The sequence below is a fragment of the Canis lupus genome, chromosome 8, assembly GCF_011100685.1.
Source record: "Canis lupus familiaris isolate Mischka breed German Shepherd chromosome 8, alternate assembly UU_Cfam_GSD_1.0, whole genome shotgun sequence".
In the NCBI taxonomy this organism is placed as follows: domain Eukaryota; kingdom Metazoa; phylum Chordata; class Mammalia; order Carnivora; family Canidae; genus Canis; species Canis lupus.
This window is the reverse complement of record NC_049229.1, coordinates 63,324,551-63,352,180: the sequence shown is the minus strand read 5'-3', so window position 1 is coordinate 63,352,180 and position 27,630 is coordinate 63,324,551. Positions and strand designations below refer to the sequence as shown.

Sequence of the window (27,630 nt, the reverse complement as noted above, 5' to 3'; positions counted from 1 at the left end):
TCAGACCATCTGCAGGGGCCTCTGCTGTCAGGCCATCTAGGTTCAAGTTTTGGCCCTGCACTTATGAGCTGGGTGGTCTGGGGCAAGTTGTGCAGGTCGCCTGTACTTCTGTGTCCTTGTCCGCCACACGCAGACAAGAGTTGTGACCAATGCATGAACTCTGTTTTTGTTTTGTTTTTTTAAAAGATTTTATTTATTTATTCATGAGAGACACAGAGAGAGAGACACAGAGAGACACAGGCAGAGGGAGAAGCAGGCTCCCTGCAAGGAGCCCAATGTAGGACCCACTCCCAGGACCCCAGGATCATGCCCTGGGCCCAAGGCAGGTGTCAAACCACTGAGCCACCCAGGGATCCCTGCATGAACTCTCCTGTGGACTCAAAGAGAGAGCACCACGTAAAGCATGGTGCTGGCTTGGCACATAGTAAGTGCTCAGTGAATGGCAGCATTTACTGAGACCCCCTGGGTCTCCCTGTTGCAGACAGGAGTGGTTCTTACGCGATCCGATGCATCACCGTGGTTGGCACAGTGCTGGACGGGACCGCCGCACTCACTCCTTGATCTGCCTCTCCTTGGCCAGGTGCTGACATCAACACGCAAGCCAGTGACAGTGCGTCGGCCCTCTACGAGGCTTGCAAGAATGAACACGAGGACGTGGTGGAGTTTCTACTCTCGCAAGGGGCCGACGCCAACAAGGCCAACAAAGACGGCTTGCTCCCGCTGCACATCGCCTCCAAGAAGGGCAACTACAGGTCAGCCCGGGCGCCGCCACCTGTGCTCCGTGGCTCCCCGCCACACCTACACTGCTGGTGCGGCCGGGGTGGGGGGGTTGCTGCAAGCGTCCCTCCCACAGGGAGGCCCAGGAGTGGTGAGGGGCACCTTCCAGGTAGAAAGGAGGAGACTCTCCAGCAGGTGGCAAGCTAGAGCACGTTACATTCTTAACTTCCTTCGCCCTCTTGACCACTCTACTGTTAACAAGCCTTTTAACAAGTCTTTGGAGGTAGATACTATTCTCTTCATCCCTTCAAATGAGAAAGCTAAGACACAGAGAGGTGAGTGACTTGCCCAAGGTCCCACATCTTGTAGACGGCAAGAGCTCACCTGCTACAAATGTCACATCTACAGGAACTGCACTCAGGGGGGCCAGAAAGGAGTCTGGACTAGCAGCTATTTCTTTGGGGGGATGCAAAGATAACCACTCAGGCAATTAGCTAGCATGCAGGGGATACATAGAATATTAGGAATAGTACCAACCATACAATAACACAAATAGTGCCAATGATAATAGCTAGATAGCCTTTACTGAGCACTTACTATGTGCTGGGCACTTTGAGCAAAACAAAAGAAGCTTAAATCTCGGGGGGGCGATCTGGTGGCAGGGAGGGAGACAGAGACACAGGCACATGAACTCATGACATGAAAGAGCGTGAAGAGCTGAGCTCTGTGGCAGTCCTAGAGGAGAGAGACTAGTGGGGCCTGGCAGCAGAGGTGTGCTGGAGCTGGCTCGTCCCAGCTCACGGGAGCCGACTGTTCACCAGGGCAGCCTGATGCTGGCCATAGCGAGAGTATTCACGCCACGGAAATTGGTGAGTGCAACATATCAGGGTCCCCTTTGCTCCCGAAGAGCTGGTTGTTAAGCATACCCCAGCATCGCCACTAGCTGGTGGGCTCAGAGAGGACTCCCTGAAGGACGCAGAACCCCAGCTGCTCTTGAAGGATGACAGGGCTCTGTAACAGCCACTCCACCAGTGCTTTCCAGACTTTGACCACTCACAGACCTCATTCCTGATTTTAGGCACCTATACGTTCACCGCTGGGTGTTTTCTTTTGAAGATATGTTTACATAAAATGAATTTGGTTTCAAAAGGAAACATTCATCACACGGTTAAATCGCCACAATTGCCAATTTACGATTAATAAGGAAAGCTTTTCACATAAAACTCCATCCAGCGCACCCCAGATGACACAGTCTGGGCAACACCTGCCCATCTACCTGCCATCAGGTAGAGAGAAGAGGGAAGAACACAGATTGTACACGTTAGGGGGTGTTGGCTGTGTTTGCTAATAAGGCAGATGGAAATAGGGGTGAGAGTGGCATCCCGCAGAGAGGAATGGAGACAAAGAGAAAGACCCCCCGGAACCTCAGGCCCCGCTCTGCAGGCTGTCTGCACGTATGGCCAACCCAAGATGCCCTGCCCACAAGCCCTCCCCGAGGTTACATGCACAGAGGAGACCCCGCCTTCCCTGAACCCTAGAGCAGGAGGCTGCAAGGCACACGGACCTGGGTTTGAATTTCCCCTGGTTTGAAGCCATTGGTCACATTGCTTAAACCCTTCTGAGCCTCAGTTTCTCCTTCTGCAAAATGGGGGACAGTTACACCTGCCTCATGGGGTTGTTGTTAGGACTGTTAGCGAAGTGGATATATACGGCTAAGGAATGGAAGTAAAGCACCCCGCAGACTGCCCGGCACACAGCAGGTACCCCGCAGGTCGGTGCGCTCACGCTCTCCTAGGTAGGAAGAGCACGTTCCCTCATTTTTCCATTCAGCCAATAGAGGGAAGAAAGCACCACGTCAGGCAGTGGTGCTGGGCAAGATGGATTCTTTCTCTTCAGCCCCAGAAAGATCCAGCATCAGTCAGCAGACGTGGTTTATCTCAGGCATGACCCAGAGGGAGAGATCCAAAGAATGAAGGAGAGGGAAGGGGCTGGCCCTTGAAGTCTCCAGGGTCCCTGGAACCCCACACTTGCCTGTACAGCACCGTCTTTCTGGGCTATTTGTTAAACGACGCATCCCAGAACCACTAAACCAGAATCTCCAGGAGGGAGGGGGCCTAAGCCTCTACCTGTGAAGAGCTCCCTGAGCCACGCAGATACAGCCATCCACACCTTCGGGGGAATCACTGACGTAATACAGGCCCTGATTTTGCAGAGGAGAGAAATGGGAAGTGGCTTGCCACAGAGTGGCAGAGCTGGCACTGTCCCTTGGCATCCTTTGGTCACACCCGGATGCCTCACATGGCCCCTGAAGTTAGCAGTCTGGCCCCAGCGGGAGGGTACGCTGAAGGAGCACTGGGTGTGCCTAAGCTTGGCCAGGGAGCTAGGCTGGTTCTCTCTGGACAGTTTGTGTTCCTCCAAATCTTCTTTGGATTCATGACTCTCAACACGATTTCCCTGGTCGTTCACCTTCCATTCCCAGGCCCCACTTCCCTTTGCTCCCCAAGACTGAGAGGGTGAGAGGGGCCAGGCCTGCACTTTTGAGGGCTGCCCAACAAAGGATTAAAGCCGGGTTCGCAGCAGCTCCTGCCACCTGGCAAGGCCCACGGCCAGGCAAGCCCTGGGCACTTCACTCCTCGGGCATGTGGCACTAATGGCCCTGTCCACGCTGACCTCCCATAGGCTGCTCGGGGATTTGATGTGACATTCCATAGGCGTTCCACACTCCGCCACCTGCCAAAACACCCTGCCTGTCTAGGGCGTGGAAAGCAGCGCCCAGCAGTTGGTCTCAGGGTTCACCAGATGGTGCCATCGCTACAGCACATTTAACCAGAGGGTGTGACATTCGGGCATGGCTGAGAAGGGAGCCTAGAGGACACCCAAGTCACCTCCAAGGCACACCTTACCTTGTACTTCATTTCCAGTTTAGCAAAGGCACAGTATGAGATTAAAACCCAACATCAAGCATAGATTTGTTAAGAAACTGTGTTGGACAAGACCAGATGCCCCATGACTCCTTTCAACTAAATTTAGAATAGCACCAAGACCAGGGATTCTTAGCCTTGGCTACACACTGGAAGCCCCACCACCACTGCCAGAGGCTCTAAAACTCTTAATGTTTGGCCCTTACTCATCTTCAGAGATTCTGATGTAAGCAGTCTGGGCTGGGGCTGGGGTTTTGGGGTTTCAGGGTCTCTAAAAGCTGCCCAGATGATTTCACCAGGCAGCCCCATAGAGAACTAGGATCTTAGAGTCTGTTTTGTGCCTGGCATGTAACAGAGACTGACTGGCCTTTTGGGCCTCATTTCTGACGTCCTAGTTTTCCACTATAGTTTTTCTTTTACTTCTAATTTATATCACCTTTGCAAGCCACTTTAACACTTGTTTTGGAGAAAGGGAGAAGAAAGAACAGTAAACACAGTAAGTTAAAACGCAGTTTACAAAGCACATTCACGAGCTAGTTAGTCTCCCCATTGGCTGAAAGGGAACCTGAGGCTCAAAGCTTGAGGCCTCCAAGAGAATCAGAGGGGGAATTGTGGGCACAGGACCCTTTACCCATGCCCATCCTGCAAAGGAAACTGGTTTACTGCCTGTATCTTCTGGAGGAAAATGATGAAGGTCTGCATCCAAGTTTCCCAAGGGGGGCACACGGGTCACCTGCAACACCTCCTGGGCCCCCTCCCCAGACCTGCTGAATCAGGCTCCGGTTGGCAGAGCCCAGGAGTCCGCACTGTGGGGCCTCCCTGAGCCGTCCTGAGCTGTGACGAAGCTGGCGGTTTGCAGCCTTGGCGAGGTTCCAGTCTCTGAAGGCCCAGAGAGCCCTCGGCGCACCTGTTCATGCAGCAGGGCACCCAGTTCTGCTGTTTGGGCTCTTCCTCCTTCACGGAGAAGCTCCTCCCTTGCTCCAGCTCCTAGGACCTCTGGGAAAAGCTGCACACTTCCCCTTAGAAGGATCCCTCATGGGCAAGAGTCCCACTATAGCCCTGGGAAGGCCCTCAGGCAGATTCTCCACGGTAGAGCCTTTTCTGGCTCCAGCAGGAGCATCACCCAGGCTCAGAGAAGAGGTAGTCTCTCTCTCTCTCTCTCTCTCTCTCTCACATACACACACACATGCACACACATGCACACACACATGTGCATGGCAGGCCAAACACAGTGATTTTGGCAACCGAGCCATCTGTGGGTGACTGGTTCCCTTGTGAAGGTCTAGTCTGCAATGGAATTTCCACCCAGTGCTGACAAAAGTCACGCCACCATGACCTTGTGACCCAGAACGCCTGCATGTCTGGTGTAGCAGGGGAAGCGCGCTGCAGTCACAGTGGTGGTCAAGACACCGACAGCCACCGCGTATTGGGTGCCTACCATGTGCCCAACAGCGTGACCTCATTTTATCCTCAAAAGCAGCCTCGGCGAAAGGTATCATTAAATTGTATTTTGTAACCTGGGCCAGGCCGCCCCACGCTGCTGGGCTATTAGGAAGAGTGAATGAGATAAAATACTTAGCTCACAGGGTCCTTTCCAGGATAAATGAGGTAAACGTGTAAAGCACTTTGGTGCCTGGCACAGAGTAAACGCTCAGCAATATTATTCAGGAGCGGGGAGTACTCGCAGCAATTCACAGGGACTCCCTAAAGGGTGGCCACCACCACCACCACCATCATCATCACTCTTGTGATAACGACCCCTCTGTTACAGATGTGGTTCAGAGAGGTCGAGTGACATGCCTCAGATGGCTCAGCACTGAGAGACCGTGCTGGTGGTGTACCCAGGTCCGCGGCCCCATGCAGGGCCCCACACTGCTCAGGACAGCAGTGTCCTTTGACTCAAAGCGCTCTGCTCTAGTCCTTCTCACTGGGCTGAGTGCAGGCAGGACACTGGAGCCAGGGCTACAGGCTTGAGGAAATCAGGATCCTGGGTAGGGACCTGGGGCCTAGAGAAAAGAGAGTGAGGCTGCCTGGGACAGGGAAAGTTGGCTTCAGTTACCGGTGTGTCCCAAACACAAGGCAGGGGCCAGGGTCACCTGCCCAGCTGCTGCTTGAGGCCTCCCTGGAAGAGCCCTGCGCTGGGCCTGCTCTGGTCTGGGGGTAGGTGTGGCCCTTGTGCTGGGGAAGGGGGGGGGAGCAGGGAGCCTGGCAGGCACCAACGGTCCCCCTGGGCAGTGGGCACCTTCGTTTCTCTTCATGAGGGACACTTTGAGTGCTGTGGGCCTAGGACCTGCCGGTGGGAGGAGTAAGGGAGGCTCCAGCCCTTCTCAAGGGGTCACCCTCTCCTCCTCCAACCTTCCATCCCACATCAAGGGCTGGGGAAAAAAGTGATGATTTGTGGCAGGGCGGCCAACATGGTCCCTCCCTGGGGCCAGGGTAGTGGAACATCACAGAAAGGCCCGGCCCTGCACGTAGGTTCTGAACACCTACACCCTGCCCTCGCTTTGCCAACCACCTCCAATCCAACCTCACTCTCTTCCCCACCCCATGCTGGGCCTCAGTTTCACCCCCCTAGAAAATGCGAGGGCTGCACGGACTGATCTCTAGATCCTGTCCCGCAGGGCACATTTATTTCCAGGTCGGGAAAATCCTACAGACGTGCACAATGGGATGATTTTCCTGCGTTAGTAGGATGATGCTTCTGGGACCTGTAGGCAGCATCCAGTCATGTTCCCACATTCGTGCCACTTTGCCCTGGTTGGGCAAGGGATCTCTGGAGGCCGGTTGTGACCTGCCAGGGATACCAGGCCCCTCTGGCCAGCAGCCCCAGGGCAGTCTCTCTTTCGCTGTTCTTTCCAGAGCTCGGGCATGCCACGGCTGTTAGGGAGCATTTGTTGGCGATGGCTGTGGTCCAGGGTGAGGCCCCAGCCCTGCCTTTGACCAGCACCTCTACAGAGCGGGGTCAGGCCTCCTGTGTCTGCACAAATAGAAATTAGGAGGCAATTAGCCCCCCTGGGTGTGTGAATTTCCTTTTGAGGTTTTAGAGGCAGATTTTAGGCAAACATAGCGTCACTAACAATAATAAGACTTTCCACTGAGATCCTAGCAGGAGGTCACTGGCATAAGATTTCCAGGAAGCCGCGAAGCCAGCATGCCAGGAGGCAGAGAGGCGTGGGAACAGGCCCCAGTGGCACCTGCTTGCCCCACCATGGCCACCTCCTTTGAGCCTGCATGGGGCCACAAGGTCACCTGTCAGCAAGGATTGGATGGATTAGGGTTTGGAGTCACGTCAGTGGCAGGGGTCTAAGGCAAGAGAGCAAAGACAAGGTGTCAAGAGCCCCTGGAACTGGCCCCCTAAAATTGCTTACTACCTCTGATGAGTTGCTTCCTCTCTCTGAGTCAACGTCTGTTAAAAGGAAGGCCACAGAGCTGCTCCGGCCACCCCACAGGGCTGCAGGGAAGGTTAAAAGGGGCAGGCAAGTCAACGCGTTACAATGCAAAACCCTGTGACATTTCAGCTGTCATCCTAACTGTCACGTAGGACAGTGGTTGAGAGTGTGGCTTGGGGAATCGGGCTGCCGAGGTTCAAACCCTCGCTCCATCACTTACCGGTCCTCCTACAAGTCACATACCGTCTCTGGGCCCCATGTTTTCTCATCTGTAAACGAGGACAGCGCAATACTACCTCATAGGGCTACTGGGAGGACATGACAGATTAATGTGGATCAAGTGCTGAGAGCAGGAGCGCAGAGCCAGGGCCTGCAGGCATCTCCAGCCTCAGGAGTGGCTGCTCAAGCCTCCCCGGGCCATAGGCAAGGCAGAGAGCCTGGGGGAGGCTCGAATCGGCCTTCAGGCAAAGAGGCGTCAAGACTCACAGGAGAAGGGAGGGCACTTCGTGGTCACCTAGGGCTGCCTGGGGCCTAGAGCAGGAGTGGTTGGGGTCGGATACATCGGCGCCCTCCTATCTCCCCGGACTGGGCAGCTCCACAGAGATGAGGGACAGCACAGCCCTGGAGTAGGAGGAGGGCACATTTCTTGGTTTGCCTCTCTCGATACGTGGCCTGGACAAGTCCCTCGACTTCTCTGAGCCTTGAGCTTCTCATCTGCACAATGGGAATGATGAGACATACTTCCTGGTTGTTGAAAAGATTCAGCTTAAATGTGTTTGTAAATCCTTTACATGTCTCCTGGCACATAGCCAGCTCCCCCCACCCTGGAGGTGTCTCCTGGCACATGGGGAGCTTCCTCCACCCTGGAGGTGTCTCCTGGCACATAACAAGCTCCCCCCACCCTGGAGGTATCTCCTGGCACATGGGGAACTTCCTCCACCCTGGAGGTGTCTCCTGGCACATGGGGAGCTTCCTCCACCCTGGAGGTGTCTCCTGGCACATGGGGAGCTTCCTCCACCCTGGAGGTGTCTCCTGGCACATAGCAAGCTCCCCCCACCCCTGGAGGTGTCTACTGGCACATGGGGAGCTCCCCCCACCCTGGAGGTATCTCCTGGCACATGGCCAGCTCCCCCCACCCTGGAGGTGTCTCCTGGCACATGGCCAGCTCCCCCCACCCTGGAGGTGTCTCCTGGCACATGGCGAGCTCCTCCCACCCTGGAGGTGTCTCCTGGCACATGGGGAGCTCCCTCCACGCTGGAGGTGTCTCCTGGCACATGGGGAGCTTCCTCCACCCTGGAGGTGTCTCCTGGCACATGGGGAGCTCCCTCCACCCTGGAGGTGTCTCCTGGCACATGGGGAGCTTCCTCCACTCTGGAGGTGTCTCCTGGCACATGGCCAGCTCCCTCCACCCTGGAGGTGTCTCCTGGCACATGGCCAGCTCCCCCACCCCTACTCCGCTTAGGCAGGGCAGGTGCCAAACTTCTACCTGCAAACATCACCACGGCCCCGCTGCCTCCTGCACTGGGTGTGTGGGCCTTCCAGTCAATTCCTCCATATCACTGAGCTGGGAACAGGCAACACTCCTTAGCCTGAAGTTAGGTGGCCCCGAAATTCTCGCACCCACAGTCCAGTCCCGCCGAAGTACCGCAGAACTAGGACCCCGGAGGCCACGGAGGCCACGGAGGAGGCTCGGAGGCTCGCGAGGAGGGTTGGGCCCAGCTGCAGCCACTGCGGGCGGGCGGCGTGACTTGGGGAAGGCGGCTGGAGCTCCCGGGGCCTCAGTTTCCCTGATCTGATCGCCCCGCCCGCAGGATCGTGCAGATGCTGCTCCCGGTGACCAGCCGCACGCGCGTGCGCAGGAGCGGGGTCAGCCCGCTGCACCTGGCGGCCGAGCGCAACCACGACGCGGTGCTGCAGGCCCTGCTGGGCGCGCGCTTCGACGTGAACGCGCCGCTGGCCCCGGAGCGCGCGCGCCTGTACGAGGACCGCCGCAGCTCGGCGCTCTACTTCGCCGTGGTCAACAACAACGTGCCCGCCACCGAGCTGCTGCTGCGGGCCGGCGCCGACCCCAACCGCGACCTCATCAGCCCGCTGCTCGTGGCCATCCGCCTGGGCTGCCTGCGCACCGTGCGGCTGCTGCTGGACCACGGCGCCGACCTCGACGCCCGCATCGCCGCGCACCCCACCGCCTTCCCCGCCACCATCATGTTCGCCATGAAGTACCTGTCGCTGCTCAAGTTCCTCATGGACCTCGGCTGCGACGGCGAGCCCTGCTTCTCCTGCCGCTTCGGCTCCGGCCCGCACCCGCCCGCGCCGCCGCGCTCCAGCCGCTTCAGCGACGCGCCCGCCGCCGACAAGGAGCCCGCCGAGGTCCAGGTGCGCGGGGCGGGGCCGGGCGGGGCGGGGCAGGGGGACGGGGAGGGGATGGGGGGATGGGGGATGGAGGACGGGGGTGGAGGTGGGATTGAGGATTGGATGGAGGGGATTGGATTGTGTTTTAGACATTTTCTTTTAGGGCTGAGTGGGTGGGGATTTATATGGTGGGGATGTGGGGATGGAAGGGTGGAGGGGGCCTGGATTTCGGGGGATGCTTATTTCGATGGGATGCGGGGCTCATGCCCACCACCACCACCCCCCCACCCCGCCCCGGCCCAGCGCCCTCGGAGCGGGCGCACCTGCAGGCCGCCGAACCGCATGGCTAGCGTGCCTTAGAGGCAGCAGAACTTAGCGGCTCGAGGACCCATTGCGTCCTTTTTGGGGCCGCCCCGTGGTGGGGAATGTCAGGAACTGACAGTGAGGCAGAGGAGTAACGGGGAACGTATAAGGTGTAAGACGCGGGGGTGCGTCACCCGCGGCAAACCTGCACCTGGAATATGCCGCTGAAAGATGACCGGGATAGGGATGGAGGTGAGGGCAGATTGGCTAAGGTCCCATGAGGTGCAGGGCCACCCAGAGGCCGGACCTGCCCGTGCTGAGGACTTTACAGGTCGGATCTGTAATAGCTAATGGGAATCATTTAGGGGCCATTTGTTGCGTGCAAAGGGGTTTATATGTTCATATATTACCTTAATTCTCATTTGAAGAAAAAAAAAAGAGAGAGAGAGAACCACCCTCCAGATGTCATATTCCCATTTTCTAGAACAGGAAGTTGAGGCTTGGAGAGATGATGGTCAAGCTGCCCACCTCCCACTTTCGGCAGCAGAGGCTATGTGGATGGGGGGGGCGGGTAGTGCGTCTGTAGAACTGGATCCTGCCATGAGTGTGCCCAGTCCTCGGTCCTCGGATCCCTCCCCTCCCCTCCCGGGCCTCAGGTTCCCGGACAGACGAGCCCCCCCCCCCCAAGGCATTGCCTTTGGTCCGGGGAGCCCCAGCACCAATGCGTGATCTCTTCCAGTTCTGCGAGATCCTGTCCACCCCGGAAGTGAGCCGCTGGGCAGGGCCCATCATCGACATCCTCCTGGACTATGTGGGCAACGTGCAGCTGTGCTCGCGGCTGAAGGAACACATCGAGAGCTTCGAGGACTGGGCCGTCATCAAGGAGAAGGCAGGTAGGGGCAGTTGCTGTTGCTCCTGGAAGGTCCCCCTGCCTGATTCAGGCCCAGGACTCACAGTACGTGCCACCTACTAGCATTTGATGAACACCTACTGCGTGCCAAGCTCTGTGCCACGTGTCGCATACGGTGTCTCCATGACACTGCTGTAAATGAGAAGCCTGACCCTCCAAGAGATGATGTCATGGGAGACAAGGTCTCACTGCTATTTAGTGGCAGAGCTGGGATTTGAACCTAGGTTTGACCAACCCCGGAGTCTCGCTGCCAAATCTTTCCAGGTGTTTTAAATGGCTCCAGCTCGCTGAGGGGTGTTGGGACTTTTGGAGTAAGTTGCCTATGTCTGTGGGTCACTGAGAGGTAGTGAGACCGGGTAGAGGAGAGATGGTGGTCTCAGGCATTTCAAACTGGAAAGTGCATACAGAGCACCTGGGCATTTTGTTAAAAATGCAGACTCTGATATAGCAGGCCTGGGGCAGGGCCTGAGAGTCTGCATTTCAGCACGCTCCCAGGTGGTGTCCGAGCTGCTGCTCCCCAGACCACACACCGGGAGCAGCACTAGGCCGAGAGGCAGACCTCTGGAGCCAGGGGCTTGCTGGATGACCATCCACAGTGGTGTCGATGGGGCAGCCTGGCCGAGTCAGGCCGAGAACCCCTCTTGGGCATTACGGAGCTCACCTGGGCAGGTAAAGTGTCGGAAGTAATCAAACTGGGTGCTGCCACTGGTACTGAGAAATAAGCATCTGCCCAGAGGAGATCCATTTACCCGAAGGGTTTCTCACACTCTGAGGGGCAGAGGCCCATCTCTGACCAAGTGTTTGTCAATCATGGAGCCAAGAGACTGACCCACAGCAAGTTTCTATTATGTCACCACTGCTGCTGTCCCAAGATGGGTCTGTGCCACCCTGTTGCCTGTCCCCTGACTATCCAGGTGCCCATGCCCCAGTGCCCCAACTCTGACTTGCCACCTTTCTCCTTGATCCCTGTGCCCCATAGAACCCAAACCTACTATAGGATTTCTCATTTGCACAAATGCCTGGGAAGCATTTGAGTTAGACCTTTGATAAAGTTATTGAGGCAGCGATGGGGGAGGGTGGTGGGGACTTGCCCACTCACCCGGGGCATAGCCCGAGAGGCTTGGTGAACATTCACCACATTCATGAGTAACTGGTTGCTCTCTCCATGACCCTTTGCTCCGCAGTGGCCTTTGGCCTTCCTCCTCTCCAGCTTAGTCTTCACTTGGGCTGAGAAAGGGACTGAGCTTCCCAAATGGGAGGTCTGTCCTAAGCAAGACCAAGCAGTGAGAAATGCAGCTGGGTGGCACTGCAGCCACCTGCCATTGCTTCCACATTCCCTCCGCATCCCAATCTTCCAGATTAGCCAAGGGCTCGTTGGCGTGGCATAGCCACTTGCCCTGCTCAGAATGCCCCTGCCTCCCTTCTTCACCTGGCAAACACCTGCCCACCTGTCAAGACCCTGTTCAGGTGGCACCATCTGGTGTAAAAGCCTTCCCCAAAGTTCTGGGTAGGCATCTCTGTATCTCTGGCCTAACACGGGGCCAGGCAGTGAAAGGATCAACATGTGTGTGTGTTGAGTGAATGAATGGTGTTGATTCAACAAACACCCCCCCGTGCTAGACCCTGAGCCCAAGGCTGAAATAAATTACCCTATTACTAGACACATCAATCCCTGTTCCTACCACACCTCCTCCCCCTGAGATGAGAAAACTCTACTGTATGAGGTATCCCAGGAGGGCTTCTGGGGGGAGGCAGCCCAGTGGGATCTTGGGATGTGTGGGGAGGTGTTCCCCATCCCTGCCCACACCCTGGCCTCTCTGCACCACCAGAGCTCAGGGCTTAATTCCATTTATGGGGGCACTTAACAGGTGGAACTGTCTGACCCCTTTGCTAAGGCTGTGTTGGCCGTCCGGGCTGTGTATATAGAGGAAGGAGCACAAGAAGAGGGGCATGGCAGCTCCGGTTCCGGGTGTGGGCTTCACTAGGTCCTCACCTGTGAAATGGGTTTGTACCTGCCCCATCTACTTCCTTGGGCTGTGCAGATCAATGAGGGGCTACAAGGAGGAAGCCGCTTTGCCAGATCTTTTCAGTTGGCAGAGGCTGGGATTACAGAGCCCGGGGAGGGGGACGTCCAAGCACCCCTCCCTCTCTTTTTTAAAATAGGCTGCATGCCCAGCGTGGAGCCCAATGCAGGGCTTGAACTCATGACCCTGAGATCAAGACCTGACCTGAGATCAAGATTTGGATGCTTAACTGCCTGAGCCACCCAGGTGCTGCCCACCACCGCCCCTCCACAAGCAGCCTCGTCTTAGGTCACATTGACTGGGTGTCTCCTGCCTGCCAGCGGGCACAGGTGCAAACTCTTTGCTGGTTGCAAATAACACATCAGGATTTCTCTTTCTCTCCCCAGAACTTCCCAGACCTCTGGCTCACCTGTGCCGGCTGCAAGTGAGAAAGGCTGTCGGGAAGCACCGCATAAAACTCCTAGACCTATTGCCGCTCCCGGGCAGGCTGATTAGGTACCTGAAGTACGAGAACACTCAGTAGCCAAGGCTTTGTGGAGGAGCGGCTCCTCAGACTGTTTCACTAAAGCCTCAGGACGGCAGTGTCCCCAAATCCAGGGGGACCTGGGGACAGACCGAGCCTGTAGGCTGCCTCCCTGTCCAGCTGGGGCAGCTGCCGTGACCTCGCCGGGTCTCTGGGCCAGAGCTTTGCCCGGACCAGAGAACAGAATGTGTCCAGTAGGAGAAAAACCGTGTTTGTTTTCAAACTGCTGAGTGGATCCCAGACCTTCTCTGCCATTGGGAACAGCAGAGCCTCCATTCCTGGGGCTGGGAGAGGGGGCAGGGCAGACCTTGGGGTGGCCTGGGGAGGGTGGGAGCCAGCAGGGAAGCCCCGACCCCAACGCTTTCAGGGATGAGTTTGCCTTTCCAGTTCAACCCGGCTGCCGGGCTGTCCCAGTCCCCTCCGCCTGTGCTCCATAAAACTCTCCACGTGACTTCTGAGCTTTCTTCCCGGGGATGTGGTCTGATGGGGATAGGTGGGAGGTTCACCATAGGTACAATAAATGTTACACGGATGACACCTTGCCCAGCAAAGTCCCTCTCATCAGACCCCCCACCCCAGCCCAGGGCCTGGAGTCCTCGGCCTCGCTCCTGGTGGCAGCGGGCATGGGGCCGGTTCTGGGATAGGGTGCACAGATCCCTAGACGTATCCCCTTTGGGCTTCTGAAAGCCAGAACAGAGCTTGCAGCTCAAGGAGAGGGGCAGCTTCCTGCCCCGGGAGCCTGGCCGCTGGGGTTGCTTTCTCGCTCCTGCTTCAATCACCATGGAAACCGGAGCTCCATCCCAAACAGGGCCTGGTGTCTACAAGTCTCCTGACACCTGGGGTTGCCTCGCACACACATGCTTCCTGGCACTCTGTCTTCAGGTCCTGCCCACCCTTGTTTTGCTACAGAAGTTGAGATATGAGGAAGGAAAAAAAATCTAAATGCTGACCACCGTGAGCCACGGCACTGGAGCAGAGGCCGCCGTCAACTCCTGCAAAGGCATCAAACCGGGGACATGGGGTCCTGTCCCCTCTTTTGCCTCTGTGGGTCCTCGTGTGGCTCTGTGGGACGCACCAGGCATTTTCTGGAGCTGCCAGCCCATGGTTCAAACGGGCATGGTCGTAGCACCTTCTTGGGCTCTGTGGCCTGGCACTGAGGCCGCTGAACCGTTTCCATGAAGCTGCAGTGACTCATCAGCATTCCCTCCGAAAGAAGCGTGATGAAAGCCATGGGAGTCCAGGCCAGTCTGCGGTGACACGGGAGAGGTGACCTTGCCTAGAGCCTGCACCTGCCCCGCCCCAGATTCTGGAAGAGTCTTAGGTGCGATCAATGTCCGTTTCTGGGTTTGGCAAAGTAAGCAGCTGCCTGGTGGGGGAGCACAGCTTGGAGGCCCGGCTCTGCCCTTGGCATGCTTCTCTGGGGCCTCAGCTTCCCCATCGTGCGGTCCCCAGCAGCCTTGCCAACCCCTACACACTGGCTTTCCATGGAACCAATAAGATCTAGTGTCTTCATGAAGAGGAAAAGTCTGCCAAGCAGCACTTCCAGCCACAGATCAGAGGAACCCAGTGCATCTTGCCCACTCCTTCATGGTCCTGATGGGAAAATAGGCCCAAAGAAGGGAGAGGACTTGCCTGGACACACATCGCAAATCCCTGGGGTTTAACCCGACAGTGCTGGGCCAGGGTCCCATGTGGCCTTGCTGCAAGAGATCCTCAAGAATTCCCCACAGAAACCTCCACCCTGGAGATGTTCTACCAAGGGGCCCCGGGGACGTGGCCAGAGAGGGCTCAGTGCAGTCAGTGGAAAACCCTGTCAGAAAATTGTCCTTGCTCATCTGGCAGCTGGAGGGAGAGCCTTTATTCTCAGGTGGTGGGGAAGCGGTCGGCCGTCCACGATGAACCAGAGAAGAAAGATGCGTGGGTGCACTGGGGCTGGGTATGGGGCACTATAGCATTCCTCAGGTCACCTGTACCAGTATTAACTGGCTGTGGCCACTGGGGGCAGGAGGTGGGGGGGAGGACGAATCCAGTCTGAGGAAGGTGCCCCCCTGGAGGAGAGGAGGTTGAGAAGGTAGGTGGGAGGGGTGGGGCAGGAAGGCTCAGTCTCTGCATTCATTAGCACCACTGAATGTAGGATGTGGGGTACCCAGGGCTGGGATGCACCAGCATCGCGCTGGGTTCTCAGAATACTGATGCTGGTCCACACTGTAGGTCACAGGCACTGGTCAAGGCCCCTCCTCCTCAAGCGTCTTTCCCACCCTTGGCCTTCTCAGGTCCAGGGCCCCCCCCCCTCCCCACAACCCAGAAGCTGAAGGGTTAATGCCTGGCCTGGAAGGGAGGGGGCGAGCTGCTCTCCAGGGTCAGTTCTGATTGGTCGGTGCTCAGGCTGTGCTGGTGGTTGCATTTGTGGACCACCACCGCTCCCCACAGGGCAGTCTTGACCCTCTGCAGAAACCCCTTCCCCCAACCCCCAAACTTTGGCCTCAGGGTAGTCTCAACAGCATCACCAAACACTCAAAATCCTGGAAGTGGTTCCATTTCACGGGCAAGAGCACAGTGCTGGAGATCTCAGGCTAGGAGATGGGTTACTTTGTCTCTCTGTTTCCCTTTGAGCCTGCCTAACTCATTTTTGGGTCAGAGTCATCTGCGGCTACTACTGCAGCTGCTTTTTTCTTTTTAACCACAGCTTTTTTTTTTTTTTTAAGATTTTATTCATGAGAGACACAGAGAGTGAGGCAGAGACATAGGCAGAGGGAGAAATAGGCTCCCTGCAGGGAGCCCGATGTGGGACTCGATCCTGGAACCAGGATCACGCCCTGAGCCAAAGGCAGACGCTCAACCGCTGAGCCACCCAGGTGCCCCAAATCACAGCTTTCCTAGATGTGTTTTTCCCCAACTTGCTTCTTCCTGGGGAGTCATGCTGTCCAGCTGCTTCTTAGTAAAGATTTCCGCTTCCGGATGAAGCTTCCCTGTGTTTGAATTCATGCATCACTAGGTGTCCCCTGGGAAAGGAGCCCAGGAGGGGGTGAAGGGACCCAGGCATGGTGCACTTGGGCAGCCCTCTGAGAAAACATGCCTCCCAGAGCTCGGATCCTCCAGGGAGTACAGTTAGGTGGCCAGATAACTAGGAGAGGTGACTTTTGGTCGGTGCGGCTCTGTCAGGTGTGTAGCCCTCAGAGTGCCAGGTGCACACATCATCCCCACAACCACCTGTGAAGGTCCATTTTCGACCACATTTTTCTGATGGGAAAATTTTGGCACAGAGAGGTTTAAAGTAACTTGCCCAAGGTCACACAGCTGGTAGGTGGCAACGCCTTGCTTGGAGCTTTTAACACCCTCCTGTACAGGGTGGAGGGGCTGGGCCTCAGTGGAATGGATCTGGAGGGGCCTTTGTGATATGCAGGGGGAGAGGAGGTAGCAGACCAGAGCAGCCTGATGGGGAGGGTCCTGTGTGCTAGATAATTACTCTGAACAACACTGCCCATGCCACCTGGCTTCCATGGCTCTCAAGTCCTCCAAGACCATCAGACAGAAACTGCCAGAAATCCACTGGCTTCCCAGTGAGCAACCTGCCCTCGCATGAAGATGCTCCAATCTGCAGGAATCCTAGAGTAAAAACAGGTGGGGGGCAGGGGGAGGACCCTTAAACAATCACCAGCCATGGAACCTTGTGTTAGGAAGGATTCTGAGGCCATGTCTGGCCCCGGAAGGAGACAGCCTGCAATTAGTTGAAGGTATTTGACTTGGGTGCAGAACTGGTAGGCGCATCTGTTTGCAGTTGCTCACCTAGTCCTCCACTGTACCGACGGGGACACCAAGGCACAGAGGGAGATTAACTTTCCAACATTATGCTGCTAAGTTGGGCCCTGTAGTCCCCAGCCAGGGGAGAACCGGGCTTGGATGACACAAGCAGCTTGGCACCCCTGGCAAGTCTGTGTGCTCCCATCCATGGAGCCACATCTGCACAAAGCAGAACAAATCCCAGGCCGGTGTGGAGGCTCACACCTCTCCAACGGCTGTGCCTGTTGGGCAGCATCTGGGCAAACCCCAGGGTGACTCCCTGCCACCTGCAGCCCCTCTGTACATTGTCTCAGACAGAGGCCCTCATCACTCATTGATGGAACACCGGTGTGAGCCAGGCACTGCACCAGGCCCAAGAAGAGAGCTATCAGCAGGTTAGCCAGAAATCTGACTTAGCTAGAGATTTTTTTTCTGGTTTGTCCACAAGGGGCCAAGCTCCAATTTGTCTTGATTTTCCCTCTGCCCAAGGTTGGGCATGACTGCCTAGGCCTAGCCTCTTCTCTGAGGCCATAATCAGAGTGGAAGGCACAGAGAGGGGGACCACTCTCGTCCCGCCCCTCATGCTGCAGGTGGGACAAGGAGGCCCCAAGAGGAAGGGTCTGTACCACATCCCGTTGAGACTACAGCTCCGCCTCCCCTGGTACCAGCCTCCCTAGTCTCGAGAACACTTGGGACCTTCGGGACGTTCAGGCCTCTGCCACCCTCTGCTCTCGGACACGGGCAAGCCGAGCATCCTCCCCTGGCCCACAGTGCCCATTCTCTGAGGTCTCAGGGCCATCCCTGGCCTCCCCCACAGCCAGCTGCCTCCCTCAGCTGCCCTCTGCCTGGGCCCAGCCAGCATTTCTTAGCCTGGGGACTATCCAACTTCATGACATCCAAGATGTGGAAACTGCAAAAGAAATGTCTTTATTCTTTTAACTTTCTTAATATTTACCAAAAAACCCAGAAAGAACAGAACTGAGATAGTGGCTTACACAGTGGGTGGCAGATGAACAGATGTGTACCTCTGGCTTCTGGAGTGGCTGGCAGACCAGGGCAAAGCCCCACTGCCCAAGACCCGCACAAGGACAATGGGACTCTGGTCTGGTCGGGTAGAGAGGCCAGCAGAGCCCAGCCCCACAGCTCCCAAGGCTGCAGAGGCTGCCCCAGCCGCGTCCTCCCCCTCCCACCCACACACAAAGGAAGGGTCCCGAGAGACCACACCACTGCTCAGCTGGCTCTGCACATGGAGCGCTCCCGGGGGGCTCCCCAACACCCCCGCGGGCCAGAGGTGGGAGCCGAGGCCCTGCCAGCCAGGCTAGAGGTAGCCGAAGACATTGAAGATGGGCGGGGGCACAGCGGGCTTGGTCGGGATGGGCTTCAGAACCACGGGTCTGTACACTTTCTGCCCTGGCCCATCCACGTGCTTGCAGAAGTGGGCCAGCTCCCCGGGGGAAGCGGGGCTTTTCCTCCACAGGCCCAGGCCGGGGACCGGGCTCTGAGGCAAGGCCCCTGGAGGACCTGCGTAGACGGGCTGTCCATGGTACTGGAAGGGGCAGCAGCTCCAGGCATTGACTCGGCCCACCAGGGAGACCCCAGACATCTTGAGTGGCTCCTTTTCAGCCGGTGCCCTTGGGGATGTGGGCACCGGGGCCGTCTCAGGATCCAAGGGCTCCAAGCCTTTGCAGTGTTTCTTACTCTCATAGGGAGGTCCCTCCCTGGGGCCCAGCCCCCCCTCCAGCCCCAGGGGGTAGCTGTGGGTGGGCCGAGGCTCTTCCCAGAAGGAAGCAGGCAGCTGTCTTTTCCTCATGGGCACCTGGCCAGGCCTGGCAGCTTCTGGGTTCTGCCTCTGTAGGGTCTGCTCCTTAGAGAGACATTCCTCCCTGTAGGGGTTCCCCAGAGCTTTCTCCTTGCAGCCCCCACCCTCACCGGTACTGGAATCGTGGCCAGAACCGAGGGGCAGCCTCCCGGGCCGGTCCTCAGCTCCCCTTTTCAGGTGAGGCTCGGCCCCTCTGCCGGGGAGGCCCCGAGGAAGCCGGGAGTACTTCTGGGAGAAGCGTTTAAGCTGCTTCTGTAGGTACTTGCGGTGATCCACTGAGCGGCGGCAGGGCGCAGACTTGTCCAGGGCTGCCTTGATGTCGCTGGACGCCAGGTTCACAAAGTTCAGCAGCATCTTCACGTCACTGTCGGATGCCATCACCAGGGGACCACTGCATGGGGCTTTCCATGAAGAGGGCGGGCTCTGCTGGTGGCTGGCAGCTCCGGGGAAGGGCACAGAGCTGACCTGGGGGCGGGGACACGCAGGTCGTTGGCGGTCCCTGCGAGCACCCGCACCCAGCCCTCCCCACGGGCTGAGGGGCTGCAAACAGTGGCTCCGGCCCCGGGAGCCCTTGACCCCGAAACGGAGTCCTGGGTGGCAGGCCACCGGTTCAGGCCGCTGAGGGTTTCCTCAGCATCTGCGAGGGCACAGGCAAGCAGCAGTCGGCCTGAGTCCGTTGCCCTTTACTTGCAGCCCATGCTCAGAGAGGCTGGGCGACTTGCCCAAAGCGGCCCAGCTACAAGTGGCATTGCTGGGGCCCGAGCGCAAGGCTCCGCGGGCCCAGCCCACCGTGGCTCCCACACACCACGCTGCCAACGTGCACCACTTGCCAGCAAGGTTTTTATTTTCTGAGCCGGGGCGACCACTCCACTTTCAAGCAAGGCCAAGCCCCCTCTCTCCCTGGCGGTGCCCTCCTCCTCCCACCCCCGCCCCCAGCCCTGCTATCACCCCCCCCCCCCCCGCCAGTCCCCACGCTCCACCCCCAGCGCTCACGCAGGACAGGCAGGACCCCTGTCTGGCACTCAAGCCTCGGCCTGCCTGGCGGGCTGATCTCAGACTGCGGGCAGCGGGACTCCCCCGTAGAAGCATCTGCAGCGATTTCATGCCTCCTGGGCCACCACCCGAGGCACCTCGCCCCTCCCCCAGGCCCCAGCCCGCCCCACGCCCCCACCCAGCTGGCTGGAGCCGCCCGACCTCCACACTGACCGGGGGTGCAGGCCGGCCCCGGGCCCCGCCGCCGACGTGGCCTGGCAGGTTCCCCGCCGCAGACCTGGGCCAGGCCCGGCGTGGCCGGCGAGCTCCGTGCGTCCGGCTGGAAGCGGTCGTGCAGCCCTCGAGTGGGCTGGATGGAGGACGAGTCCCCGGAGCTGGGGGGCCCCTCAGGCCAATCAGGAGCGCCTCTCCAGATACAAAGCATCCCAATCAGGCGGCAGCGCCCCGTTCCCACATTCTTTGCCGTCACAAATTGTCACCATGGGGACCGTCACAAAAAAGACAGCTCCCAAATGCAATCATTTCCCGGTAAATTTCTACCCTTCAGCCCCTCCTCCCCTTGACCTCGGTTCCCTGGTTTCTTGAGGGGGCAGTGTGTGTGTGTGTGTGTGTGTGTGCGTGTGCGCGCGCGCGTGTGTGTATGTGTGTGTGTGTATGTGTGTGTGTGTGTGTTTAAAAAGTCCAGGAGTGAGGAGGGGCTGAGCCCAGAAGAGTGGGGTTTGCATACCTCCCCTAAAGACTCCAGGCCTACAGCTGCCATGCTCCAGTGCAGACAGACAATCGGACGGGGTAAGCCGGGGCGGGCTGCCTTCCCCTCTGTCCTTGAGTGTTGAATGTCTCTCCCTCTCTCTCCCCCTCTCTGTCCCGGTCTCAGTCTGTCCCTCTCTCCCTGTCCCCGGCCCTCACCCGAGGCACCGGGCACTGGCCAGCCTGGGAGGGCAGGCAGCAAGCACGCTGGTGTCCGGGCAAGGTAGCCGGGGAGGGACTCTAACGAGGTGCTGGGATATCCATGGGAAGGGAGCCGGAGCTCTCAGGAATCTTGTCTTTATGTTTGCTTCCTCAATTGAGCTGCACAAAGCCTGAATTGCCCATTCAGCGCGGCCGGACAAAAGGCTGGCGTTGCACGGTCCCCTTGCATTTGTAGTCAAACAGTTAGGGACTTAAATCGAGTCGTCATGATGGAGAAAGAGGTGGACAAAGCCCATAGAATTGCCATCAGCAAACATTTTCCTGTGTCATATTAGCCAGTCTCCATGGCTCCCCCTGGCCTGGGGACAATGGCACAAGTTTGCACACTTGGCTACTGTCACCGTGCCAACGCCGGCGGGGCCGCAAGCGGGCCGCTCTGAGTGAGCAAGGGAGCCCCGAGCCGGCCGCTGGCCCTGCCCACTGACTGGCCGGAGGGAAGGTGAGGCCGCTGGCGGAGGGCGGAGGGGGGCTGCCTGGGGAATGCTGATGGGCGCGGCCTCCGTGCCAGCCGCTGGTGGCCCGCACGTCCTGCCTTCCTCCTGATGCTCGGCCTCCTCTTCCCTGTCCTTCCCTTCCTCGGCCATTCCCTTCCCTCCCACCCTCCTCTGCCACCGTCTTCTCCTGTCCGCTGGTCAGCTGAACAGTTGGTGGCCTGTACCCCAACCACACCTCCATGCCACCATCTAAAATCCCAAGGACTCCCCTCTGAGGTCATGGGAGCAGGAGCTGGGCAGGCCCAGGGGACTCACCCAGGAGGATGGTCCCAGCTCCTCCTGCTGGCTAATAGGCAGCTGCTGCCAGCACACAGTGGCCTGGTCTCAAGCCACCTCCCTCTGTGGCCTGAGGGTCCCTACAGCAGAACGAAGGCTTTGGAGGAGAGGGCCCTGCACCCATGAGCTGTAACTCAGTCTAAGCATTTAGGATCCACTGCGGTATTCCTCGTTGGGGGTGCTGGGGAAGCACAGGCTGACACGGAGGTGTCCTTGGGCTGGAGCATCCCGGACCATCGGCCATCACAGGCCCCTGGACAGCGACTCCTCTCTGCAGCAGTGTGACAGCTAAATTGCTGTGGCTTTCAGCCCCTGAGGTTTGGGGGTTATCTCCGCAGCAGAACCTAGCCCAGCCTGACTGGTAGGGGCAGGAAACATCCTTTTTGCTCCAAACCAGCCCTTACACAGGGCTGCGCAAGGTCACCAGGTTGGGCTCCCTGCTGCCCGCTGCTTGGGGGCCAGGGTGCACAGCTCGGCCAGTGTTCCGATTCCTCCATAACCCAGCGCTGGCCCACTTAACCACGTTCTGTGTCATCCTCTGCCGGGGCACTGGCCCCATCCCAGCCCGTTCCCACCGCGGCCTCCTGCATTCTCTGTGTCAGCTCGTGTGCTGCAGCCTACCTGGCCTTTCCTGCTGGTGACGTCATCCCCTCGCTGCTCACACAATAGCCAACCCCCAAGGTCGGGGAGCTCTGTGGGGTCCAAGTCCATAGCTTAAAAAAAATCATTCCATAGCTCTCAGTATGGGCTGTTCTACCCATGTGTTCTTCCCACTTGCTGAGGAAGGAGGGAGGGACGGAGGGAGAGAGGAGGGAAGGATGGAAGGGACGAAGAGTTGGAAGGAAGCGGATACTTGGGGGGCATCTCATAAGTGCCAAGAGCTGCAATCAATGGTTACACGTGGACGATCCCGCCTGACTCCATGACAGCTCAATGCGTCATTTACCGTTGCCATTTACTCAGCAGGAATGGGAGGCGGAGCTGCTTTCCCAAGGCCTCGCAGCCAGCAAGTGGCAGAACTGAACTTGAAGCTGCGTGCACAGCCCGTGTCAGTCCCACCGCGCACTGCTTCCCTGAGCGCCTACCGGGGACCAGGCACTGATTAAGTCCTGGGCTGTCGGGTTTGACGGCATCGAAAACCAGATTTTATATGAAAGTCCTGGGTTCGTCTCTTCTGTCCTCTGTCAGACTGTGACTCTTGACACCTGCTTTAGGAGTACGGAAGCTGCAGCTCTTTGACATCAGTCGAGGGGAAAGAAGGCAGCCGTGAAGAACTGCGGCCTGAGGTCCAGATCCGTGGCCCTACCGTGACCTGGCCACACCTGGGCCTCCGGAGGCCTGCGACCCAGGCTGGGGAAGCTCCTCTGGGTTTCTCTGGTAGGTCATACGGACAGATGGAAGACATCCATAATACTGACTCTGCCTTGTTCTAGGGAGACTTCCTTTCACAGCACTTCTCTCATGTGGCCCTGCATCTGGACGGGGTGGGACTCTTTTCTCTGTGTACATTTGGTAACACGCCCAAAGACAAGCCACCCAGCTCAGCACTACTTAGCCAGCACTGTCCTCTTGGCATTCTTCAAGGTCCAGCTCAAACATCCCCTCCTCCAAGAAGCCTTCCACCAACTTCCAGCATTGCCAAAGACACCCTCTCCCATCCCTGTGTATATAGATTCAAAATGAAGTCGATCCTCCTTGGCTTAACACAGAAAGCCTCTGGTAATCTGACCCCCAAATGGGCCCTGCACAGAATAGTTTCTCACTAAATGTTTCATGAATTAAATATTTTGCCCATTCCACTGAATAGAATTTATCCTGCCGACTGGAAACAACTGCTTCCTGCATTTGTTTGTTTGTTTGTTTACCATTTGCCCCACCCACCTCCACCCGGGTGAGCTCCATGAGAACAGGGCACAACCGCTCTCATTCATCGCTGTATCTCCATGGACTAGAATGGCCTTGGCACAGAGCAGGACTTACTCAAGGACCCTTGTGATCGCTGTGGCTGCACTTGACAACAAATCCTCTGTGCTCCTTTGGGACTCTAAGGCATCTCCCTGCCCCAGAGAGGGACACCCAAGTATCTGTTAAAGGCAAGTGAGTGGTGCTGGCTTGCCCTTGAGAGTCCTTCCTGGTCCTCTGCTGTCATGAGTGCCTGTCTCACACCACTGAGAGGAACACCCTAACTTTCCTGGGTTTCCCACACAAACTACCAGGGGCCACCCATCCGGAATCTCTGGTTGTCATCTGATGTAACCCACTTCTAGAATTTAGCCAACACAGCTGCTGATTGTGCCCAAAAGTGAGAGGGGACAGTCGACAATGACATGCACCGACCCAGCCAGAAGGGACGCGGTATGTCATCTGGGGCAGTGGGCTTTCAAACTGCGTTTACGCAGAGAAGCCCGTTAAACAGCCTCGTATGGGTGCCCAATACATAAAACAGTGACAGCGACAGGCTAGGAGGTCGGATCTATTTTACGCAGGCAAATGCATGCTTCCCGCTGATTTTGCAGACAGCAGATTCAGATGAGGAAGATGCTGAAGATGACCTACAACTTTGAAATCAGGGGCTGCGGATTACGGTCTGCCACCAGCCATTTTTTTGCTTTGGTTCCAGAACCTATAGAAATCTCAAGTTAGGGATCCCTGGGTGGCTCAGCAGTTTAGCGCCACCTTTGGCCCAGGGCATGATCCTGGAGACCCGGGATCGAATCCCACGTCGGGTTCCCTGCATGGAGCCTGCTTCTCCCTCTGCCTGTGTCTCTGCCTCTCTCTCTCTCTCTCTGTCTCTCATGAATAAATAAAATCAGAAAGAAAGAAAGAAAGAAAGAAAGAAAGAAAGAAAGAAAGAAAGAAAGAAAGAAAGAAAGAAAGAAAGAAAGAAATCTCGACTTGAAAGACATAAACAGCTAAAATGATCACTTTTTAAATCTACCATACAAGCTCAGATCATCATCCAGTCAAAACCATCCACCCAAGAAGCTTCATTATCTAGTCCCCTGAGGTGTTAACCAGTAACTGCCCAGCTTACCACACCAGTCGCCAGCCTAGTGTGTTGGCTTGCGAGCTCTGACTCATTTGAGTGTGTTTATTAGTGCGGTTTTTAGAACGCAACATTTGCAATCACCAAAAATAACTTTGAAAGGAAACTTTACCTTTCCACACCTCTGTAGAGAGTTCTGTTCCAAAAGATGGGCCATCTTCTCACTTTAGACGTGAAGTAAACGAGGCCCAGACTGGGGAGCCGATTCACCCAAGAGCCAGGTGGAAGCAGGACTACGATGGCAGCTCTGTCCTGCAGCTGGCCACCTGGTCACAATAGCAGAGAGCTCAGAGCTCAGCCCTGGCCTGCACTCACCACTCGATCAACGTATGTAATATGTACTAAGCCACTTGTTCAATGGATGAGAAAATTGGCCCAAGGTCCTCCGGTCAGTAAATGGCAGTGCCAGGAATGGGATGTGGGCAGCCAGGCCCAGACGCTTGGTGGTGACCATCGTATGATACCGCTCCCTAAAGACCCTTTTAACCAACGGGCTGGCCCTAACTCCCTCCTGGGGGCATTGGTAACCCAGAGACCCAGATGTGCCCCTCCCGGCCCTGGAGAGTTAAGTCTGACCACCTCAACGCAGGAAACACACGAATGCCACCGCAGAGGCACAGAGGCTGGGCCAGCACTTTGTGGACGCATGACATCACAAGATGACTTATGTAACCCCCTTACGTAATGAGAGTGTTTCTATCAAAGACCTGCCGAGGCAAGCTGTCAGCTGTAATCAGGACAGACAGGCTTTCCACTCTCTTGGAATGGGAGGCGTTGGGGTGAAATAAATTCCTTTGGCTGCCAGGCCGGGGGCTTCCTCTGCCCTGGTGACCTCCCCTCACAACCAAGGCTGAGCACCGGCATGGCTGGAGACCTCATGATGCCCCGAGGAAGTCACAGCTCAGCTGGCCTGTCCCTGCACCACTACCCGCACCCCCGCCACAGCCCAGCTGCAGTGACAGAGACAAGCATCAGTGTGACCATCTTTAAGGCGGAGCTAATCGTAGCTCGCCGGCGGGGTGGACAATGAGGATTAAGAGAAATCATCTGTGACAAAGACTAGCACAATGCCTGGCTTGGAGTCAGTGACCTTGCCCCAGCTCTTCCCCTCTGCGCTGTGTCCACAGCTGCCCAGGGCGCCCCAGCCTGGGCACGTCTCACCCATAAAGAGGGGCTGATGTGGCCAGAATGACACAGCAGTCGTGCCTTCGTGCCCCTCTCGGGCCACCCCCATGAACCACCGCCTCCCCCGTGGTCCCGGCTACCAGGCCGCAGGTCCATCACCTGGACTCTCTCTTCAGGAGCCTTTCTGGTCTATCTCTTCACCTCACCCAGGGCTCAGCCAGGAATGAAAAGTCCGTTTAATCTCAACTGCCAACTCGGGTTTGATTGGTGATGGCTGGCAGGTGCCCTGTGGAAAGATTCCGAGGCTCCAGGGACTCAGCAGTTAGAATGGCCTGATCAGCTAGTCATGTCTTCCGTGGGCGTGGATGGAGATGGGCTGGCTGGTGCCAGGGGTCCCTGTGTCCAGCTCCCCGCTCACAGGCTGCAAAGCCAGGGGTGCAAAGCTTGGCCTTCTGATAACCCCTGGGATTTCAATCAAGGGAACAGAGTCCTAGAGAATGAAAAGTGACTCCTCCAAGTCCTCAAGTGCTCCTCCCACTTCCCAGACCAGAGCTCACTGATTCAGTTCAGCAAACCAAGACCAGAGAATGGAGAATTTTGGAGAATGGAGGCAGTGAGAAGTTTAGGATGCTGGAGAGGAGAGGGCACCACAGGGAAGGGCCAGATGAAGTCAGGAAGAAGGGCTGAATCCTCCGTGTATTTTTGCAGGCAGGAGGCACATAATAAATGCTTGTCGAACAAACCAGCACATGGAGCAAAATGACCGATTGGTTTCTAAGCTATCTTGGGGGCTCCGGTTGCCAATCACACAGAGAAGGCAGGGCTTCTGATTTGTCCCCTCTGGCCTCACAGCCCGGCCTCCACCCACTCCCTGGATCACCTGTCCCAGTTTGGTAAGATACAGGGAGCAACCTTTTGTCATCTAATTTTTATTTCCTGATCTCCGATCGCAATTCTCTCTGTAGCCCAAATCCAGTCCAAAACACACATTTAAAAAATTATCTGAATAAAGTCTTGCCAAGAGAGGGACATTTGCACAATCAGCGATTCCCGGGCTCCCCCACATGGTGCTGGTCAGGTCAGAAGAGTCACTACAGTGAACTCAGGAGCCCCCTCACCTCCAGCTGAGCAGAGAGGCTCAACTCCACAGGTCAACATCGTCGAACATCACCCCCTTGGATGGCCTTCCAGTGCTTGGCACGTGGTACGTACTCCCTGGAGCACATTCGTCACCTGGAAGCAGAGGTAATGCGTGCATCTTAAGAGTCAGGCAGCCATGGGACCCCTGGGTGGCTCAGCAGTTGAGCATCTACCTTCGTTCAGCCCAGGGTATGATCCAGGGATCCTGGGATCGAGTCCCACGTCCGGCTCCCTGCAGGGAGCCTGCTTCTCCCTCTGCCTGCGTCTCTGCCTCTCTCTCTCTCTCTCTCTCTGTGTGTCTCTCATGAATAAATAAATAAAATCTTTAAACAAACAAAAACAACAAAAAAAGAGGCAACTATATTCCTGTCCTGCCTCTGCTAATCTGGACAAATAATTTCCCTTCTGGACCTCACTTTTCTCATCTGTAAGATGGGGGCAATTCTATTTACCCTGCCGGCTTGCTGGGACCATGGAGAAAGACTTGGGTCGGACCAGGCTATAAGATCTGCCAAGGGGTGGTGGAGGGAGAGAGAGAACTCCAAATAGTGCCCAAGGGCTTGATCACATCTAGTTTCAAGTTCAAAGGAGTCTGTGAGGGGCTGGCAGTGACAGTTCAGTCAGACTCTGAATGAGGACCAGCACTTCTGGATGATAAGGGTGATGGAAACAGGGCCCCAGCTCCACAGGCTAAAGGATGAGTGGGGTGGCTTTGGCTCTGTTGGGATGGAGTGGAGGGGATTCTAGTGGGGGAGAGGGCAGGTAGAGGAGAGAGGTAAGAAGTGTCAGATGTGGGCTTTCGGGCAAGTTCCAGCGAATCCTGTCCTCCTGTCCAGAGCAGGAAGCAAG

General features: G+C 57.0%; 2 protein-coding genes across 5 annotated transcripts in view; one reads left to right on the top strand and one right to left on the bottom strand.

Annotated features, from left to right (window-relative positions):
- The window catches only part of ASB2 (ankyrin repeat and SOCS box containing 2), a 43,355-nt gene extending 29,679 nt beyond the window's left edge, over nt 1-13,676 (top strand). Inside the window, exons 7-10 of one of the 2 annotated variants that reach the window (XM_038545603.1) lie at nt 581-752; nt 8,839-9,403; nt 10,422-10,571; nt 13,003-13,676. In XM_038545603.1, coding sequence (XP_038401531.1) covers nt 581-752; nt 8,839-9,403; nt 10,422-10,571; nt 13,003-13,044 — 929 coding nt within the window. In that variant the 3' untranslated portion in view covers nt 13,045-13,676. Of the gene's footprint in view, nt 1-580; nt 753-8,838; nt 9,404-10,421; nt 10,576-13,002 lie in introns of both variants that reach the window. The other variant, XM_038545602.1, reaches the window with a different exon arrangement.
- Nucleotides 13,677-17,821: 4,145 nt separating this feature from the next.
- Nucleotides 17,822-25,944, bottom strand: FAM181A (family with sequence similarity 181 member A). Of its 3 annotated transcripts, XM_038545604.1 has the most exons (3): nt 25,801-25,944; nt 24,629-24,782; nt 17,822-19,203 (listed from the first exon to the last, which is right to left on the bottom strand). In XM_038545604.1, exons 2-3 carry the CDS (start codon nt 24,671-24,673, stop codon nt 18,238-18,240), a joined length of 1,011 nt encoding a protein of 336 aa, XP_038401532.1. In that variant the 5' UTR covers nt 24,674-24,782; nt 25,801-25,944; the 3' UTR covers nt 17,822-18,237. The 3 variants fall into 3 exon arrangements, with proteins under 3 accessions (XP_038401532.1, XP_038401534.1, XP_038401533.1); XM_038545606.1 differs by lacking the exons at nt 24,629-24,782; nt 25,801-25,944 and adding an exon at nt 23,451-24,183; XM_038545605.1 differs by lacking the exons at nt 24,629-24,782; nt 25,801-25,944 and adding an exon at nt 19,945-21,129.
- Between the last annotated feature and the right edge of the window lie 1,686 nt (nt 25,945-27,630).

Excerpts from the sequence above, each read along its gene's own strand:
- FAM181A (XM_038545604.1), bottom strand. The coding sequence starts at position 24,673 with ATGGCCCATCTTTTGGAACAGAACTCTCTACAGAGGTGTGGAAAG. Across the intron at positions 19,204-24,628 it reads CTCTACAGAGGTGTGGAAAG|GTCAGCTCTGTGCCCTTCCC; the intron begins GTAAAGTTTCCT and ends CCCCGCCCCCAG.